General features: G+C 41.7%; 1 protein-coding gene across 3 annotated transcripts in view; it reads right to left on the bottom strand.

Moving 5' to 3' along the window:
- The window catches only part of RASGRP3 (RAS guanyl releasing protein 3), a 178,543-nt gene that overhangs the window by 50,315 nt on the left and 109,584 nt on the right, over window positions 1-18,644 (bottom strand). For all 3 annotated transcript variants that reach the window (XM_068232118.1, XM_068232117.1, XM_068232119.1), the window contains exons 3-6: window positions 13,448-13,553; window positions 11,626-11,688; window positions 8,451-8,582; window positions 4,629-4,776 (exon numbers count right to left, since the gene is read on the bottom strand). In XM_068232118.1, coding sequence (XP_068088219.1) covers window positions 4,629-4,776; window positions 8,451-8,582; window positions 11,626-11,688; window positions 13,448-13,553 — 449 coding nt within the window. The remainder of the gene's footprint in view (window positions 1-4,628; window positions 4,777-8,450; window positions 8,583-11,625; window positions 11,689-13,447; window positions 13,554-18,644) is intronic.

Below are 18,644 nucleotides of genomic sequence, written 5' to 3'. Positions count from 1 at the left end.
CATGCTGCTGTTTGTTTAACTCTGGTTCATCTGTTTAGTGATCATCCTTGATTCATCTCCCAGTTTTCATAGCACTATTAAATGTAAACTTTGTGCTTCTTAAAGTGGTATGGAACTCAGCATTTTCTGTTTGTTCCAAAAAGATTCTTTACAGCAAAAAAGGTTCTATCAGAAAAAAAAAAACACTGGTAGCAGAACAGCATTCAAACAGTTGACACAGCTTTTTCTTCTTCAGTGGAAAGCTTCCTGACCCATGATAACATTATTTTTTGTTTACATTTTTTTTGTCGGCTACAATTTGTAAACATTAGCAAAGTGCTGAATCTGAGCTCTCTCTCCTTATAGTATGTGTGTAGCTGAGAAGTGATCACTAGATAGAATTTATTGTAGAAATTCAGCAGCTATGCAAGAAAATGTTATGGCAGCTTTCAGAGCAGATACACTGTACTTTGGGAGCTTGCAATTTGTAAACAGACAATATTGGGCATAAAAGCAAATATGGTAACTGTATTGGTAATAAAAAGTAGGAAAATATGTTTTTATTGAATGGTATGTCAGAGTTTTATCCCACTTTAAGACTAAAAGCACTGAAAGAGCCGAATCAGCAAAAAAATCTTTATTCAATGACCACCTAGAATAGAGGGCAAACTCAGCAGAATTAAAAGGCATTTGAGTATAACACAGGTACTCTTAGGCACCACGTTTTCAGTATATAAAACAAACGCATGCCTTTCATTGGTCTGTATATATATATATATATATATATATATATATATATATATATATATATATATATATATATATATATATTAAAATATATGCTGACAATATTTTTCTTTCAGCAGTAAGTCATCAATAAAAATAAAATATGTAGCTTCTATTGGGTGCTTACCTAAATGCCGATGGGAGCAATGCGAAGGGGTGAGCAGTGCCATTTTTAGGCAAAGGCAAACCCAGGCAGATGCCTGGGATGACACCTACAAGAGGCTAGCGCAAGCCCCAGTGAAAACAATTACGCACAAACCAAAAATGGCAGCTAGACTATTTTCTAATTTTCTGTGTTAAAAAATTTGATTAATTCAAATAGAAAGAATTAATTTCGTTTTCACTTGTGCAGTGCGGAATCGTCGCGGAAACCGCGTTAATGAATTCGCATGCAAATTCATTAGCGTTTGTATGCAAAATTTACCGCAAATTCGCATACCATTTCGCATATATTTGTATGTATGCGAATTTAACCATGTCAGTGCCTGTGTGCTTTTACATTGGTTTTATGCAAAATCGTATGCGAATTCGCATGAAAATTCGCATACTGAAACCACATGCGAATTTCCTATTAAATACATTATGTATGCAAATTGCCTAGCGGTGTGCGGCGAACAAATTCTGATGGCTCTGCCATGCAGATTTTTCCTGCACACAAAACCGCAAAGAAGTGGAAACAGCCCCATCCACTTGTATTGCCTATGCGAATTTGCATGCGGGAAATGCATGTGAATTTGCGATAGTGGAAATGGGCCCGTAGGGTAGCAGGAATCAGGGGTATCAGAAAAGAGATCAGGAATTATGGAGAAATGTCAATTTTCACCACAGCCTACCACTGGGCAGTGAAAGTCTATGGGGTCTTTCATAACGACATGGCGCGATGCAACGGAAGTGACGTTTTCTCCGCATCCTCAACACGAGGGCAAACCTAAATTACTGTGCCGTTCTGCAGCGACCTGCAGCGGACCACATGTCATGTAAGTTTATGACAGCGCATATTTTTAAAAATGCCTCCCACAAGTTTTACGCGTCCTACATGCGCTGAAGCATTTTTTTTTTTTTTTTGCAATACGCTTCCGTGCACGTTAACACTTCGGCCACAGGAAGTGAGTGTCACTTCCTGCTTGGCTGGCTGCCAGATGGGAATTACTGTGTACTAACACGGTAATCCTCGACGGCCTATTTTTGTCGATGGGGTGCAGCCTCGGACCGCACTGCTACTGCCATTCCGCAGTCTGAAACCGGCCTTAATAGTGAGTCATATGCAGAAATCCAGAGAAAAAAATAGGAAAAATCCCCAAAGTAATTACTAATGTGCCAATGTAATAAAGAAAACCTGAAGTGAAAATAAACTTATTAGATGATCAGTTGTATGTGTTTTAATAAAGTTAAATAGCATTTAGGCCTAGTGCACACCAGAGCGGTTCGACTGCAGTTTGCGATCCGCTTGCGGGTGCGGATCTGCTAGGGTAATGTATTTCAATGGGCTGGTGCACACCAGAGCGGGAGGCGTTTTGCGGAAACGCATACTCCCGGGCTGTTGCAGATTTTGGATTGCGGATGCGTTTCTGCCTCAATGTTAAGTATAGGAAAAACGCAAACCGCTCTGAAAAACGGCACTTCAGAGCGGTTTGCCAGGCGTTTTTTGTTACAGTAGCTGTTCAGCAACAGCTTTACTGTAACAATACATGAAATCTACTATACCAAAACCGCTACACAAAACCGCAAAACGCTAGCTGAAACGCTGCAGAAAAATAAGAAAAAGCGTTTCAAAATCTGCTAGCATTTTGCGGATCTGCTAGCGGTTTTTGGTGTGCACCAGGACATACTGTAGATTCAAAACAGCAGCCATGACAAATAAGCCTTGCAGAGCTGAAAAACAAAGAGAAGCAATGACCCTTCAAACTTCCCAGCAATAAAATCTTACCACAAGCCTTTTCTCACTCAGATAATGCACTTTTGGCTTATGTTTGCTTTTCAGGAAAGGACTGAATATGACAAGCTGTTTGACAATCTGATTTGAAAATATTTTTTTTTAACACTTGCTGTACTGTACTGGAAAACAGAAAAATACTTCAGACAATTTCTTTGTAGGGTACTATACTGTATCTTTGTTTATCGTAACAAGCCACTCCACCTTCTTAGAGAAAAAAACTCAAAGTATTTTCTCTAAGAAGGTGGTGATCTCTTTAATCATGGCCAACTATCTACTTCTGAAACCTACCCAATATATGCCACACCCACTAGCCACCACAGCATGCTACGTACATACACTGCAAGATTTCAAGATTTCCTTTGTCTATGAACAATGCAACCTTTCCAAAACAGAGGAAGCCAGCTAAAAAAGTCCCAGTTTTAGCATCTAGGTCACGGTGACAGTGAAGTTTTACTTGATTTTCTCTATCCCATCAATACCCACATGAAGGAGTCAGGATGATGCATACTGGGAGGGGGCACCTCCTCCCTTTGCTAAGGAGAGATCAGCTCTTTGTGGCCAACTCTGACTATTCTCCTAGTCTTTGTCTCAGTGTGTAAGAACCAGTGTCAGGCCTGGATTTACATCCCAGGAGCTTTTAGGCACAGACGTTGTGACACCCTAGACTTCACCCTCCATGAACTTACAAACCCCCGCTAAACTGCACCGCAAGTATTTTGGCTGTCCCAGCTGTCACTTCTCCCTTACTTCCCTTGCCCATCATAAGTAGCTACATGTGGCTGTTAGCATTAGGGGGCCAGAGGTACCTTTGGTATTAAATTGCCCCCGACTGAAGGGAGATCTCATCAGTGGAATGCTGACACTCGGGTGAGTAACCTCTCAGTTACTCAGGGCTCTGCATAGGGAAGAAGGGAGGGAAACGCTCTGGGAGGGGAGTAAGCTGCCTTTCCAGCATTGAGGCATCTGTAGGCACATGCCTACAGTGCCTTATGGTAAATCCGGCCCTCACAAGTGTGTTAACCACTCTCACAAACAACCCAGTGTCTTTATAAAAGAGTTAAAAGAATATAGCAGCCAAAAATAATCAGGCATGGCAAAGTAATAGGAGGCAAGCTTGGCTTTTATAAACAACAGGGAGGAATTGCTGAACAATAGCTGCAGTGCTGGCCACAAAGAGTTCATCTCTGAAAAAGCAGAGGTAGGAGGTGGGTTAGGCCAAGGGATCAGCTCTGTGCAGCAGAGGTGACAACTCCCTCTCGATTGGCAAGCAAATAGCTTCAAGATACAATCAGCCAGGAACTTTTTTTTATACAATTATTTCAAAAAGTACAGCCATGTAATATATAACACTGTGCATTGCCAATTAATGCAAATTTACAATTATATGTGTTACCAAATAGGGAGGCTGAACAAAGGCTTTAGCTGTATTAGTTGATAAATCTTGCAAATCCTGATAGGTTTTGCTTTAATGTTAGCTAACGTAAGCTAATAAAGTAAAAAGCACATCTACAAAGACAGAGATATGAAAATCATCTTGTGTAACCAGAATTTAAAAATAGCCTGCAATAGGTTTCGGCTTTTTGACATATCATATTCAATTTATGTAACCATAACTCAAGACAGCAGGATGCTGCCCACAGTAGAGAGCACACAAAGCGTTGTGATTATTATAGGAGAGGCAGCACATGGCCTGAGCTCCAAGGCAGATGGGGTGCCAATGAATCCTCTCCCTGTGACTAAGATTGCTGTTCTTTTTGGTCCACTTCTTAATAAACCTAAATGAATTGATCAGAATGGCTGCACGGTTTGGATCAGCTTCCGGTTTTTAACAAACTGCAACTTTCAATTACAAAGCATTAGTTTAAAAAATGTGTTTACAACCCTTCACATGTTGCAATGATGAGCTTATCAGAAAATGTATGCTTACAGATATTCTTCGGAAGGCTTTGTATTCTAGAAATGTGAGGTGCTCTGCCAGCTCCACAGGCTCCAGATGGTCAAACAGAAGGCAAACCTTTCCCTTCTTTGATGTTTTTTTCCTCTGCGTGACTTTTCGCATCCAATCATAAGATGGGCTGAAAACAAAAGAGACGATATACACTGTCACCACAAAAAGGCAGCAATCAATAAACAATTAACAGCTCTCTCAGTGTTTGCGATGCTTCCATTTACAAGTGTGTCGCTCATTGCAACACCTTACTCTGTTCAGTCCTGCATTAAAGGAAAAAAATACAAAACAAAACAGTGGTCCAACTAAATTTATAGATATTTTTTTTTTTTGCCAAAGCTGCCATGTACAGACTTGTTTAAATGTGGTTTTTAGTATTCTTAAAGGGGTTGTCTGCTTTCAGGTTTAATGTACTTTACAGGATGTAATTGTCTGCTCTAACTAAGGCTAACCATATACTACTCTACGTGGCCAAAAGATAGATCCCTCTGATATCATAATCTGATCAGAGAGGGATCCATCGGATAGAATCCTTCCACACACTGCATACAGATTTAGCATGAAATTATTTTAAAAAATCATCAAAACGCAGCATTGCACTGTCTGGTCTGCAATGCAGCGCTATTGGCCATCGATCTGCCACTGCTCCCAACCCACCACCAATCAATCGATATCTTCCATCCAATACAATCGACCAATTTGATTCATTTTGCACAAGAACAGTGGGAACAAGGAAAAAAAAGACCTTGTAGTTTTTGAGAAAATTGATTTTAACTAGTACATGCCAGCCCATTAGCGGCATAATGCACATGCACGTGCTTATGAGTGCACGTATTCTCAGTCTCACGCGTATGTGCGGACCCCATGGCACCCATGTGTATACTCCGATAGGTAGTGGAAATTTTCCTATATCAATAAAAAAGATCAGTGCATTTCCTACCAGTGCCAACTGACCACCTGGAAACCCGGTGGAAGTGGCAATGCTTTGGCCATGGATCGCTGTACCCCTCCAAAGCCTCTGTAACCCCTTGTCACCCATGCAGGCTGGTATGTCAAAAATGCAGAGCCTGAACTGCGTGGGGTTCTGCAGCCGACATGGTCCAGGATATGGGAGGTCTCTAGAAGAGTGGGTTAGAAAAGCCTACCTCTCTCCCCCAGAGCTCTTGTTCAATCCATGGACCAGAGACTTATCCCCACCTCCGGTGCCAATGAAGAGGGTGGGGGTAACTTCCTCCATGCCTGTAGGTGTAGGCTCAGGAGGGGAATTCATGGTGGCATTTGGGGGTCCTCTTTAACAAGGCAGAATCCATGCTGAACACCAATCATGGATTCTTTACCCCCACAGCATGTAATTGCATGGAGTTTGGCTATGTAAAAGCCAAAACTGTCGGCCAATTTACTTTTTTGGCACCACCATATCCGCAAATTACATTGTGGTCTATGGCTGCGCGTAATTTAACCACTTTGGGACTGGCCGCCTAACCCCCCTTAAGGACCAGGGCATTTTGCGGTGGAGGGGGATGCGCGCGTTTGAGGGGGTCGGGCGGCCGGATCCTGTCTGTGGCTGGCTTGGCTGTCTCCCCCCTGTGTGGCCAGGTGTCCTGCCTGTGCGCAGCAGCCATCACTCACCTTCCAGGCTCCAGCGATGAGCTGCAGTAGCCCCCTTCTTCTCCAGCCGGCATCTCCGCTCCAAATGACGCTCAGGTCGGGTCGCGACTTGATGACGTCATCAAGCCGGGATCCAGCACTGACGTCAGATGGAGCAGAGATGCCGCCAGAGCAGAGGGGGTCACCAATCGTCGTTGGAACGGCAGGGAGGTGAGTGGATCCTCTTCTTTCCCCGCCGCCGCCGCTGTCAAAGTGGATCACTACGATCCGACGGCGATCGTAGTGATCACGTGATCAGCAGCCATACGCGATGGCTGCTGATCACTAGGGGGAGATGCCAGCTGTCATATGAAAGCTTAATCTCCCCTCTCGGGTGCGCATGATCGCGTCGGGACAGTTTGTTTGCGCTGGACGTTGAATCAACGTCCGGTCAGAACGGTACCACCACCTGCTGGACGTTGATTCAATGGGCCTGGTCCGCAAGTAGTTAAAGATACAATATTTTTATTTTAGGTTATCCATGGGGCTCAATTGGTATTGGTTACTGGTGATGTTAATTATCTGGCACTTCAGAGTATTTCAAGCACCACAGTTTTTCATTACCAGCTTATTTTTTACTAATGCTTTACTAATGCTTAATAAATAATCTACAGTCTAAAAGTATAGGACTTTTTCTGATACCTTGGCCCATATGCAATTCACTTTTTCTCCTGAGTTTTCTCCTACGTGATATTTTCAAATTTGTCAATAAAATGTCTTTTAACCTCCTTGCCGGTCTAAAAAATCCGGCAAGGAGGCAGCGCCGCACATTTTTTTAATTTTTTTTTTTAAATCATGTAGCGAGCCAAGGGCTCGCTACATGATAGCCGCTAAGCGGCGGCATCCCCCCACCCACTCCGATCGCCTTCGGCGATCAGAGTATGCAGGGAATCCCGTTGAGAACGGGATTTCCTGCAGGGCTTCCCCGGTCGCCATGGCGACGGGGCGGGATGACGTCACCGACGCCAGGGCTCTGGGGCGGGGGGGAGCGACTCGGCGCGGCGGATTGTGGCGGATCGGCGGCGAGCGGTGGCGATCGGAAGTTACAAGCAGCTAGCAAAGTGCTAGCTGCTTGTAACAAAAAAAAAATTATGCAAATCGGCCCAGCGGGGCCTGAGATATCCTCCTGCGCAGGTTACCCCGAGCTGAGCTCGGGATAACCGGCAAGGAGGTTAAACCATCAGCAGGCAAAAAAATACTCAAAATAATTTTGATAGTACCTTTTCACCTACTTTTTGGTACTTTTTCAATTGCAAAGTGCTGAAAAAATATTTTAAATAGAAGTTGAAAAATTATCTCCTAGGAGAAAACACAGTTGAAAAAGTGAATTGCATATGGGCCCTTATGTTTACAAACCTATGTTAAATTGTTTTAAAACAGTGATGAATCATTGACACCAGGGGCCATATGTAATTAACTTTTTCTCCTGAGTTTTCTCCTAGGTGATATTTTCCCAACTTGTCATAAAACGCCTTTTAAGCTCCCAGCAAGCAAGATAATATTCAAAATAATTTTGACAGTAATTTTTCACCAACGTTTAGTACTTTTTTTAATTGTAAAATGCTGAAAAGTTATTTTACAGAGATTTTGAAAACTATCTCCCAGGAGAAAACTCAGGTGAAAAAGTGAATTGCATACGACCCCAGGTTGTTCAAACCTTGTCAATGAAATGTCTTTTACAGCACCAGCAACTCAGAAAGCAAGAAAATGCTCAAAATAATTTTATCACCTTCTTTTTGGTACTTTATTCAATTGCAAAAGTGCTGAAAATTTATTTTAAAGGGAAGATGAAAAATTATCTCCCAGGAAAATCTCAAGAGAAAAAGTAGATTGAATAAGGCCCCAGGAGAGCAATACACTTGGCTGAGATAATCTGGCACTGGATCTCTTTGGGGCACATTATGGAACCTGCGCACACCCTAACTACTCAGCAGAAATGGTCCAGTTGCTTTAGCCTAGCATATGTACGAGGCACACAATCTTTGAGATAATGCTTGAACAAAATGTTCAGGCTTAGGGCTTACTATAACATTAAATGCAAAATGTTTCAGAAGGCCATTGCTTCAGGAAAACCAAGACTTCCTACAGAACACCACATTTAGGATGACCCGTTTAACCCATTTTTTATGCATGCTGTATAACCAGTGAACTCACATGCTGGAGATGTCTATTAGATTACTGTGTTCTTCATATCCCAGTTGGCTTGCCAGTTCCCTGAATTCCTCTGTCAACCTTATCAATCCAAGATCCAAATTAAACTCAGCAGGAAATTCTACAATCCAGTATCTTGAACAGAAAGAAGAGCCATCAAGATGTTTTGACTTTAGAACTTTAGAAAAGACAGACTTTACTATGTCCTAAGTGAACAACTAAATTCTAATTCAACATGATAGTCAACAAAAACTTAAAAGCTGAATGTGTTTGTGAAGCAAAAGCAATAAAAAATGTAAAAGGTTATGTTGCATTACAATCGAATGATTTTTATCACAAAATACTCAGATGGGGGAGACAAAAATCAGGGGTAACAGGAGGCTTTTATGTGTTCTAGTGTAAAACCCTTTGTGAATAAATTTAGTAGGGATATTACTACTACTGTGTTGTTGCCTAATCGTAACTACCGTAATTTTTGGACTATAAGACGCTCCGGACTATAAGACGCACCTAGGTATAGAGGACAAATTCCAGGGGAAAAAAATAATATGCTAAACCTGGTGCGTCCATGGTGCAAGCATGGACCTTTTCCCCAATTATGTCTTTCTTATACTTCTTGTGCCCCCCTGTGTTCTCCTATGTTTCTCTGTCCCCCTTGTTTCCTCTGCCCCCTGTGCCCACTGGTGTCTGTGTGTCCTCTTTACCCCTTTCTCTCCATGTCCTCTGTCCACCTGTGTCCCCTGTCCTGGTGTCTGATGCCCTGTGCTCTGTCCTCCTTCCTCTGCCCCCTTTTTCCTCCATGTCCAGAGTCTTATATCCCCATTGTCCCAGATTTTGCTATCCATGTGTCCCCCTGTCTACATGTCCCCTTGTACCAGTGTCTGCATGTCTCCTATGTCTGCCTGTCCCAGTGTCTTTGTGTCGCCTATGTCCCAGTGTCTGCATGTATTCCATGCCCCTGGTGTCTGTTGTCCTGGTGTCTTAAACACATATATGCAGCTGCCACTCATCATCAGGCTGTCCCCCTGTCCCAAATACACAATGTTTGCATGTCCCGATGTATCAAACACATACTTGCAGCTGCCACTTGTTCATCATCAGGCTGTCCACGTGTCCCAAATACACTGTGTTTGCATGTCCCCGGTTGTTCCGATTACACATACTTGCAGCTGCCACTTGCTCATCAGGCTGCCTAGTTTACCTCCCTTGAAGCTTTGATCTTCGCGGTGTCCTCCGGTACAGCCGAAGTTTGTATCGATCAGGAAGTCCCGGCCGTCCGTGCAGACAAATGCACCAATCAGGCGGCGGCGCTAGCCTTAACCGCCAATCACGCTGTGCACTGCTCAAGTGATGTCTCGAGGGCGGGGCCACCTCTCCGTCATTGGGGCCAATCACAGCTCTCCCCGACCAATCAGTCGGGAAGCGCTGTGATTGGCCCCAATGACGGAGAGGTGGCCCCGCCCTCGAGACATCACTTGAGCAGTGCGCAGCGTGATTGGCGGTTAAGGCTAGCGCCGCCTGATTGGTGCATTTGTCTGCACAGACGCCCGGGACTTCCTGATCGATACAAAGTGTGGCGATACTGGGGGACACCGCGATGATCAAAGCTTCAATGAAGGTAAACCGGGGAAAGCCTGTTGAGCAAGAGGCAGCTGCAAATATGTGTTTAAGATATCGGGACGCCCGGGGACACGCAAACACTGTGTATTTGAGACACGGGGAACAAGTGGCAGCTGCAAGTATGTGTTTAATACATCATGACACCCGGGGACACGAAAACTTCAGGGACACAGATACTCAGATACTGGGACACAAGGGGACACACAGACACTGCAACACAGGGAGACATGCAGTCCCTGGGGCACAGGGGGGCATGTAGACACGGGATAGAGAACAAGGGAAGGGAGGTGCAGGACCAAAAATGTAGCATTCGGACTATAAGATGCACTGATATTTCCCCCCCACTTTTGGGAGAGAAAAAGTGCGTCTTATAGTCCGAAAAATACGGTAAGTAATTGGGCTGTGGGGAAACCTGTCTTCTTGTTCTGTTCTTTTTGTGATTGCACTTACACAAGTTCCAGGTTGAGGTATGTAGAGTATTGTAGATATGCAGGGATTACAACAACTGAAATTAATGCCTGAGATGTACAAGGTATGAATTTTTGGAGACTCCCAAATAATTAATTTAATGCATGAAAATTAAGAAGTAAGTATAACACTTTCCTCACAGATTCATCAGTCACAAGATCATTTAAAGGGTTCTATTAGCACTTTGTGGGTCAACCCCACTTCCTCAGGAATGGTGCTTTCCGCAGGGATGTTTTGCAAGCATTGCCTTTGTCAATATGCAACTACGTAATGCTATCCACTGCTTTAGATGTTCTTGAGCCTTCGTAGAGAAATGTGGCTGCAAAGCTGGGGCTTTATACAGTTGCACATTGATGAGGTCTTCATTCTGCTTTCCACACCTGTGCTCCTGTCCCCTCTGACAAAGTGTCTGGCTCATAGTGTTATTTCTATACCCATTGGCATACATACTGCTGAGCAGGGATGGTGTAAAACAGATATACAAAAGGTACGTACACTACTTGTATTTCAGAATGTATTCAAGCATTGTTTATTGCATACATCACTGCTATATTTTTGTTACACTGCAGCAGAGGCATATCTAAGGAAAACAGTGCCTATGGCAAACAATGAAATCCACCCCCTGGGAAGAGGATGCACCCTTCAAATATTTAGTCTAATTTGAATTGGTTGTGTCCAAGTTGAGGTGAAGCATGGCCTATAAGAATGGAGTATAGCAATAGGTCAGCCTATACATATCTCCCAAATAACAGTTAGGCTGCAGAATTTTCCCCAGATAAAAACTAGAATCTGTATGGAGAACACCAGGGATGCTATGGAGCAGCAACTCCAGTAAGTGGCGCTCATGACACATGCCATACCTGCACACCGCATACCACCCCGGTAGATATGCCTCTGCTCTGCAGCCAGCTTCAAGCTTTCTGTAACAATCTTTAAACAGAATTTTTGAACAGAATTTGAATGTACAGTAATAAACTAGATAATATTTTACATTCTGCAATGGCATGAAAACTGTATCTGATAAAATTACCGAGTCAGTGATCATAAGATCTTTTAAAACCAATTTCATGTTCTTTTCAAGTTATCTTACCGCATAAAGTAACAAGTCTTCAATCGTAAAATATCACAGTTTTCACCAACTGCATCTCGATATGTGCAAATATTAAAGAAGAAAACAGCTTAAATTGTGCCTGTATTGTCCCTAAAAAAATCCATTCTACAGCATCTTCATGCATTATATATATATAGATAGATAGATAGATAGATAGATAGATAGATAGATAGACACAGTAGATATACTGCTATGTAGCTCTGCATGTGTTCTACTGCAATAGCCTCCTAGAATGGCTGACACCTGCTGTTGAGATAGGAGTGATTACTCCAAATGATCATAAATGTACAAAAACAGAACAGAAAAAAACAGATAATTATTTATGGCCAACGTAACAAACGGATCAATTTAAATGGAAAACAGAACAGTTTTTACAGGATCAGTTTTTCATCCAGTACAGTGTGAGCGAGCCAGTTCTATAAAATACACTGGCAGATTTGCAGTGCAGAAACCTGTGCTTTGTGACTACCTCCCACCTTCCTCACTGCCACCATCTTGATATCCAACAAATGGTATTTCTCAGACAACACCACATGCATCTCATCATAATGATGTGATGATGAGAGGTGTAGCTACATATTATAAGGCCACATAGCAAAAGGTTCAGTGTTGGAGTTCAATGCTAGGTACATATCAGGGATGATTTCTTCCCTCTCCTCTTCCTAAGTGGATATGGCAATGTGCATTCACATGAACAGTGAGCACTCCTATGTACAGTGCAGGCAGTTGTGGACAAACTGCCTCCTCTCCTACTCCTGGACTATTGCTGAGTGCTTGGATGTAATGCAAGTCACAGTAGCCATGTGACAAACATCAGTGTTATGTCATGAGACTAATGTAATTTATGTCACGCTGTTATCACAGAATGAGAAATTGATAGACTGCAATATTTATGGCTATCATTGGCTGTTGTAGAGCACAGGGTCATGAAGCATGCTCCAAGTACCCAAAGTGCAGGCTTAAGCAATGTGCTTAAAGAGAACCTGAACTGAAAATAAAAAGTAAAAATAACCATACACAGGTCATATTTACCTCTTGTGTAGTCTACTCCTCAATCTCTTTCTCCTCTCCTGTGTCCCATTTGTCTACTGTGATCAATGGAATTCTCCGTCCTCCATTTTAAAAATGGCCATTACCCCATAACAGCTTCCTGGTCCGCACATTAAACTGTAATATCATCCACTTAAGCCATAGGGAAACATGGACATTACCTTGCACATTCAGTTGTTGATATATAACTGACAGCAGCTGGTATATTTCAGTTCTGACAAAATCTTGTCAGAACTGGAAGGGATCACTGTAAGAAGAAAATGGTGAGCCTCTGAGAGGAACTGACGGCGAGGTAAGTATGAAATATTCATTTGCAGGTACATCATGTGTTTATTTTAAATTATTTTACTCAGTTCAGGTTCCCTTTAAGGAAGGGTATGGATGAAATGGTAATTCAGAGGTCCATTTTACAGAAGGTGCATGACAAAAGTAGATCATGAATACTGGTGTGTGGGATTGCTCAGATCCATCAAATTCAGGAGAGCTAATTTAATATGTGGTGTTCAGTTACGTAGGCCATGAGACATTTTTTGGTATGGTATAATCTAGGATTTAAGTTTGTATATCTTTTTTTAGAGTGTCCCAGAAACAACCTTTCCAGCTTCCCATGATACAACTTTATAAAACTACAGTGAGGACAGTAAGAGATCAGATGACAAAGTAGTGAGCCTGTCCCTCTCCAGTACTAATACTACAATAAATTGTGGTTTCCCCTGCTGCGTCTTCATGTTTAATCACAACAAAAGGATATATTGAGAGGAGTTTTCCAGCAAGTTCAGTAGAAGATAAATACCAACGATGCATTAGCAAGATTATTCTTGGCAACAAACTGTTGTTTCTCAGATTACCCTTCGTATCTGTGAAAAAATAACACAAGAACAAGTGTGAATGTGCATAGATTCTTCATAGCATTTGTATTAATACTGTTGAACAGATCCCCGAGGGCCCCTTCACACTGGCGTGGTGCGGTGTGGCATTTTGTCGCAGCCTAACGCTAGGGCAATGAAAGTCTATGGGGTAGTTCACATTGCCTGCGGTGCGGTGTGGTGCGCTGTACCGTAAGAACTCTATCTAACGTAAGCGCATACCAGCGTGCAGTGGACCAGAAATCATGTAAGTCTATGGCGACACATGTTTTTTAAATATGCTTCTGAACACGTCATTGATTCGGCCACAGGAAGTAAGCATCACTTCCTGCTGGCCTGCTACCAGACGGGGATTATCACATACTAACTTGGTAATTCCCAAAGGCCGTACAGGACCGCTACTACCAATATTCAGTGTGAAACCGGCCTTAATCATTGTTCAGTTAGTTACATCCCAGGAACAAGGGTCATCCATGAAAGTAAAGACCATTTTCATTGAATGAATGAAGAAAAAACATTTTATTTATTTCATTTTAGAATCACAGGTCCATATGCAATCACCTTTTTTCTCCTGAGTTTACTCCCAGGTAATGTTTTCACACCTTGTCAAACTTCCTTGTTTGGCTACTTTCAGAATTGGTGTGGTGCGATTCTCCTCTGGCAGAAAATCCTGGGGCAGGACAATCGCATTCACCTTGTCCTTTTTCACAACACCCTATGACAGAGTGTGCCAACAGGGTAGAATATGCCTAGCTCTGCCCCTCACTCTTGGTAGTACTCCCTGCTGGACAGGAAGTATGTCACTGGTCTACCATCACTCTGCGCATGCAACCGCTACTGCAATCACTTGTGCACAATTACCACGTAGCTGTAGACTTGCATTGCTGCATTATCCATGCAGTAGACACGGATCATGCGGAAATGTACTGTTTGTGGCGGGCAGGGGACAGTAGTGTACAGAGGGCATAGAGAGAGGCAGTGGCGTAGCTAAGGAGCTGTGGGCCCCGATGTAAGTTTTTCATTGGCACCGATGTGGTTGCAACCTCTGCACCCCCTATTGCTACGCCCCTGGAGAGAGGACTGGGAAGGCTCTATGCTATGGGATCCAGAGTCTTCTATCTACAATAGAGTATATAACTCAGATAAATATCCGAAGTCTCCAGAAAACATGTTGCTGACAATTTCAAAATGAGCAGATGTATTTAAAATAAAATCAGTACTATTCTTAGTTTCAACATTTGCTATGCTGTCTTTGCACTGTTTTAAATTAAATACAGATTGTACGTGATTTTCAAATCATTGCATTTTATTTTTGTTGACATTTTTTTATGACAGCATCAGTGCTTTTTGGGGAAATGCGGCTGTAGTGGGCTACTTGATGTTAGCCTGGCCGTATAAAAAACAATATTGCCCTGCTTCTGTGAATGGAGGCTGAGGTGACTAGCACAGAACAGCCGGTACAAATGATGTGAATTATCCCTGCTATGTGAATAGCATTGATACCAAGATGGCAGCTTCAATGCAATCAAAATCAAGCAGTAGAAATCAGCTATGCGGAAGAAGCAATGGTGGAAACATCTTGTGGTAAGCATGTCTGCTATTGCACAATGCAGAGAAAATCACATTCATTTAAAGTCTGTTTTGAGTAAAAATTTGGCAGACTACCTCAATAGTAATTTTTGATATTTTTAGAATAATACTAACATTTTTTATTCTTAAAGTTTAAAGTCAACAAATCCTTTTTTATCAACTTTTGGATAGCAGTTGTAAAAAATACAACTTTTGTCAGGTTGTATGTTTACTGTCAATTTGGTGAGATTATCTCTTACATCCTGTCCCTGGGTAGATATTATGTCCCTGGGAAGACATTAATGTGAACGCTGTTGATCTTAGGACAGAATTAACACACCTCAAAAAAAAAAAAAACTTAGCAGAAGTTCAAATTTCCCTATTCTACAAAATATGTTGTTTTATTCAATTATATTTGCCTATTGTCTTTCAGAACAGGAAGTAAGGGAATTTCTTCCATATGGGGGGGGGGGGGGGCACAGCAATGAAAACAAAATCAGTTCAAACCTTTTTACACATTATTAAAAAAATTGGGGTTAGAATTGGGGTTTAAAAATAATAATATCAAAAATACAGAAAATACAAAAACCCACCTTTGTAGGATAACTGCACTTGTAGAATCAGTCTAACATAAAAATAAAAATCGCCCAAGTGTGATTAAAATGCACAATCCACCTACTCTCTAGAGAACTGGCAGCTCTTCCTAGGTCAAATTCATTAGTACCTTAACCATTTAATGACACACTAACGTATTAAAACGTCATGCTTTACCCTATTAACAGCAACATGACGTTTTAATAGGCAGCGGTCGGGATCCCATGCTGAGTGATTGGGGAAGAGGACCGAACGGTCCTCTACCCAATCGCAGTGCCTGGAGTGAATGGTCGTGACCGCGAACAGCGGCTACGTCCATTCACAAAAACAGGAAATGGTTACATTTCAATAAAGTCTAAGAAAAAAAAAAGTGATCACTTCCTATAACGAAGTGTTCACTAGCATCATCTTGTGGCCAAAAAGTATATTATACATACAAAATACATACATATACAAGTACATACACATCATTAATAAAATTACACTTCCAAACCTCCCCCCCCCCAAAAAAAAAAAATCAGCTTAAAATAAATAGTTGCCTTAGGGACTCAGCTTTTTTTAATCTATATTTTATGGGGGAAAATTAATTTTAACTTATTACATTGGGGCTGGTAATTATGGCCAGAACAAAAACAGAAAAATAACACCTATATTTCAAAATAATATATTGTCGTCTTACATTGTGATAGGGACATAATTTAAATGGTTTAATAAATAGTAAAATGTGTTTGTTTTTTTTCCACAGGAGAATGTTTTAAAACTATTTTAAAACTATAATGGCTAAAGACTGAGAAATAATGATTTTTTTTTCTTTTTTTTTTTTTTCTCATTAAAACGCATTTAGACTAAAAAAATTCTTAGCAAAATGTACTACCCACAGAAAGCCTAATTGGTGACGAAAATAACGAGGTATAGATCATTTTCTTGTGATAAGTAGTAATAAAGTTATTAGAGAATAAAAGGGAGGAGCACTGACAAGTGAAAATTGCTCTGGTCCGTTAGAGTAAAAACCCTTGGGGATGAACTGGTTAAAGCACACCTGAGCTATGAAAAAAAGATAGATTTTCACTTACCTGGGGGCTGGGGCTTCCTCCAGCTCCCTGTAGTCCATCAGTGTCCAACGGGTCCCCTCCATAGTGCCGCTGTCACCCTAATTAAAGTGTGGGCCCTAGATGGATTGCACAATACAGAATATGTGCTGTCCCGGCTGCCGTGCTCCTCCTTCATTATGTTCACTGAGCTGGGAGCATTTTGCGCATGCGCAGTTACAAGTCTTTATGGACTGTACATGCGCAGAATGCTCCCAGCTATATAAACGGAATCAATAAGGCATGCAAGCTAAAAGAGCGCACGTTCCACCCGGCTTGCATACTGTATTCGGGGTGACAGCAGAACATTGGAGGGCACCCGGAGGAGGGACCTCAAAGTCTGCAGTGGGCTGGAATAAGCCCCAGGTAAGTAAAAAAAAACTTTTTTCATGGTTCAGATTTTAAATCATATTGAAAATCAATAAATACTGTTACACTTGTATGTCCAAATCCAGAGTTATGTGAAAGTTAATAATCTATCCACAAGTTCCAGTATAATTAACACATCACTCGACTAACAAACACATATGACTTACAATATCCTAGAATGGAACCTTTTTCTAAGTCGGGGTATTTGGAACAGGATGCTGTGGAATCTAACTGAATAGGATGCCATCAACTCAGAAGAACCTTGGTGAAGAGCAGCTCACTATGGCCCTAAAACTCAGAAGGTGATGACTTGTGTCTGTAGCTTCTTTCTTTAGCTAATCTGTTTCATTTTAACACTTATCTAACTTCAGTAATTAAGTCCCACTATCCCAGGGCCACCCACCATGCCCGAATGGGTGCCAAGAAGTTAGGTGCCGCCTGAAAAAACCATTGCAATGCTTGGTCGCTGCTTTGGAAAGGGATCAGTTGCTTTCTCTTCAAGGACCACTATCACAAAAATTGTAAGAATGTAAAGTAAATGTAAACACAAGTACATTTTTTTCCAGAGTAACATGCTATAAATTACTTTTCTCCTATGTTGCTGTGACTTACAGTAAGTAATAGAAATTTGACAAAACAGACAGGTTTTAGACTAGCTCATCTCCTCATGGGGGATTCTCAGTGTTTTTTTTATTTTCAAATGCACTTAGAAAATGGCAGTTGCTCCATCCAGCTGCCACAAAGTGTACAGTGAGCAGGGAGGCTGGCTAGCATATTTGTATAAATCCTTTTCAGGGAGTGTCTTTATATAGAACAAAAGCAAGGCTGAGAACCCCCCATGGGGAAATGAGCTGCTCCAAAACCTGTCAGTTCTGCCAGATTTCTACTACCTACTGTAAGTGACAGCAACATAGGAGAAAAGTAATGTATGGCTCATTTTACTCTTATTTGTATGCATAGGGTAGGGGCATGTAGTATTGCTCAAGAGTGCCTACATCTGAGGGCCCCACAAAAGTTTTGCTGTGGGGCCCCATAATATCTACCTACGCCACTGCCTACCATAGTCATAGTCTTATGTCCTCAGTATAGTTAACCACATATTTTCCTTTAAAAAAAACCAGAGCAATTTTTACATATCAGCGCTGCTTCCGTTTATTCGGCAATAACGTTATCACTACTTATCACATCTAAATGATCTATACATTGGGTTTTTTTCACCAAACATTAAGCTTTCTTTGGGTGGTGCTTTTCATTTTTTTCTCAGTTTGTAGCCATTATAGTTTTAAAATAAAATGTGCTACTGTAGATAAAACCCACACATTTCACAACATTTAAATTGTGTATTTGGTCCACCCCTCCCCCCATAGCAACAATACACATTGCTTTAGCATACAAGTAATGTGTCTATACAGCACTAATTTCCTGCAAAGCTCAATCCTGTTAAGCTACACTAATGGTGCAA

Source organism: Hyperolius riggenbachi, chromosome 4, assembly GCF_040937935.1.
Source record: "Hyperolius riggenbachi isolate aHypRig1 chromosome 4, aHypRig1.pri, whole genome shotgun sequence".
Taxonomy (NCBI): domain Eukaryota; kingdom Metazoa; phylum Chordata; class Amphibia; order Anura; family Hyperoliidae; genus Hyperolius; species Hyperolius riggenbachi.
The sequence above is the reverse complement of the archived record's forward strand: the minus strand, read 5'-3'. Positions and strand labels throughout refer to the sequence as shown.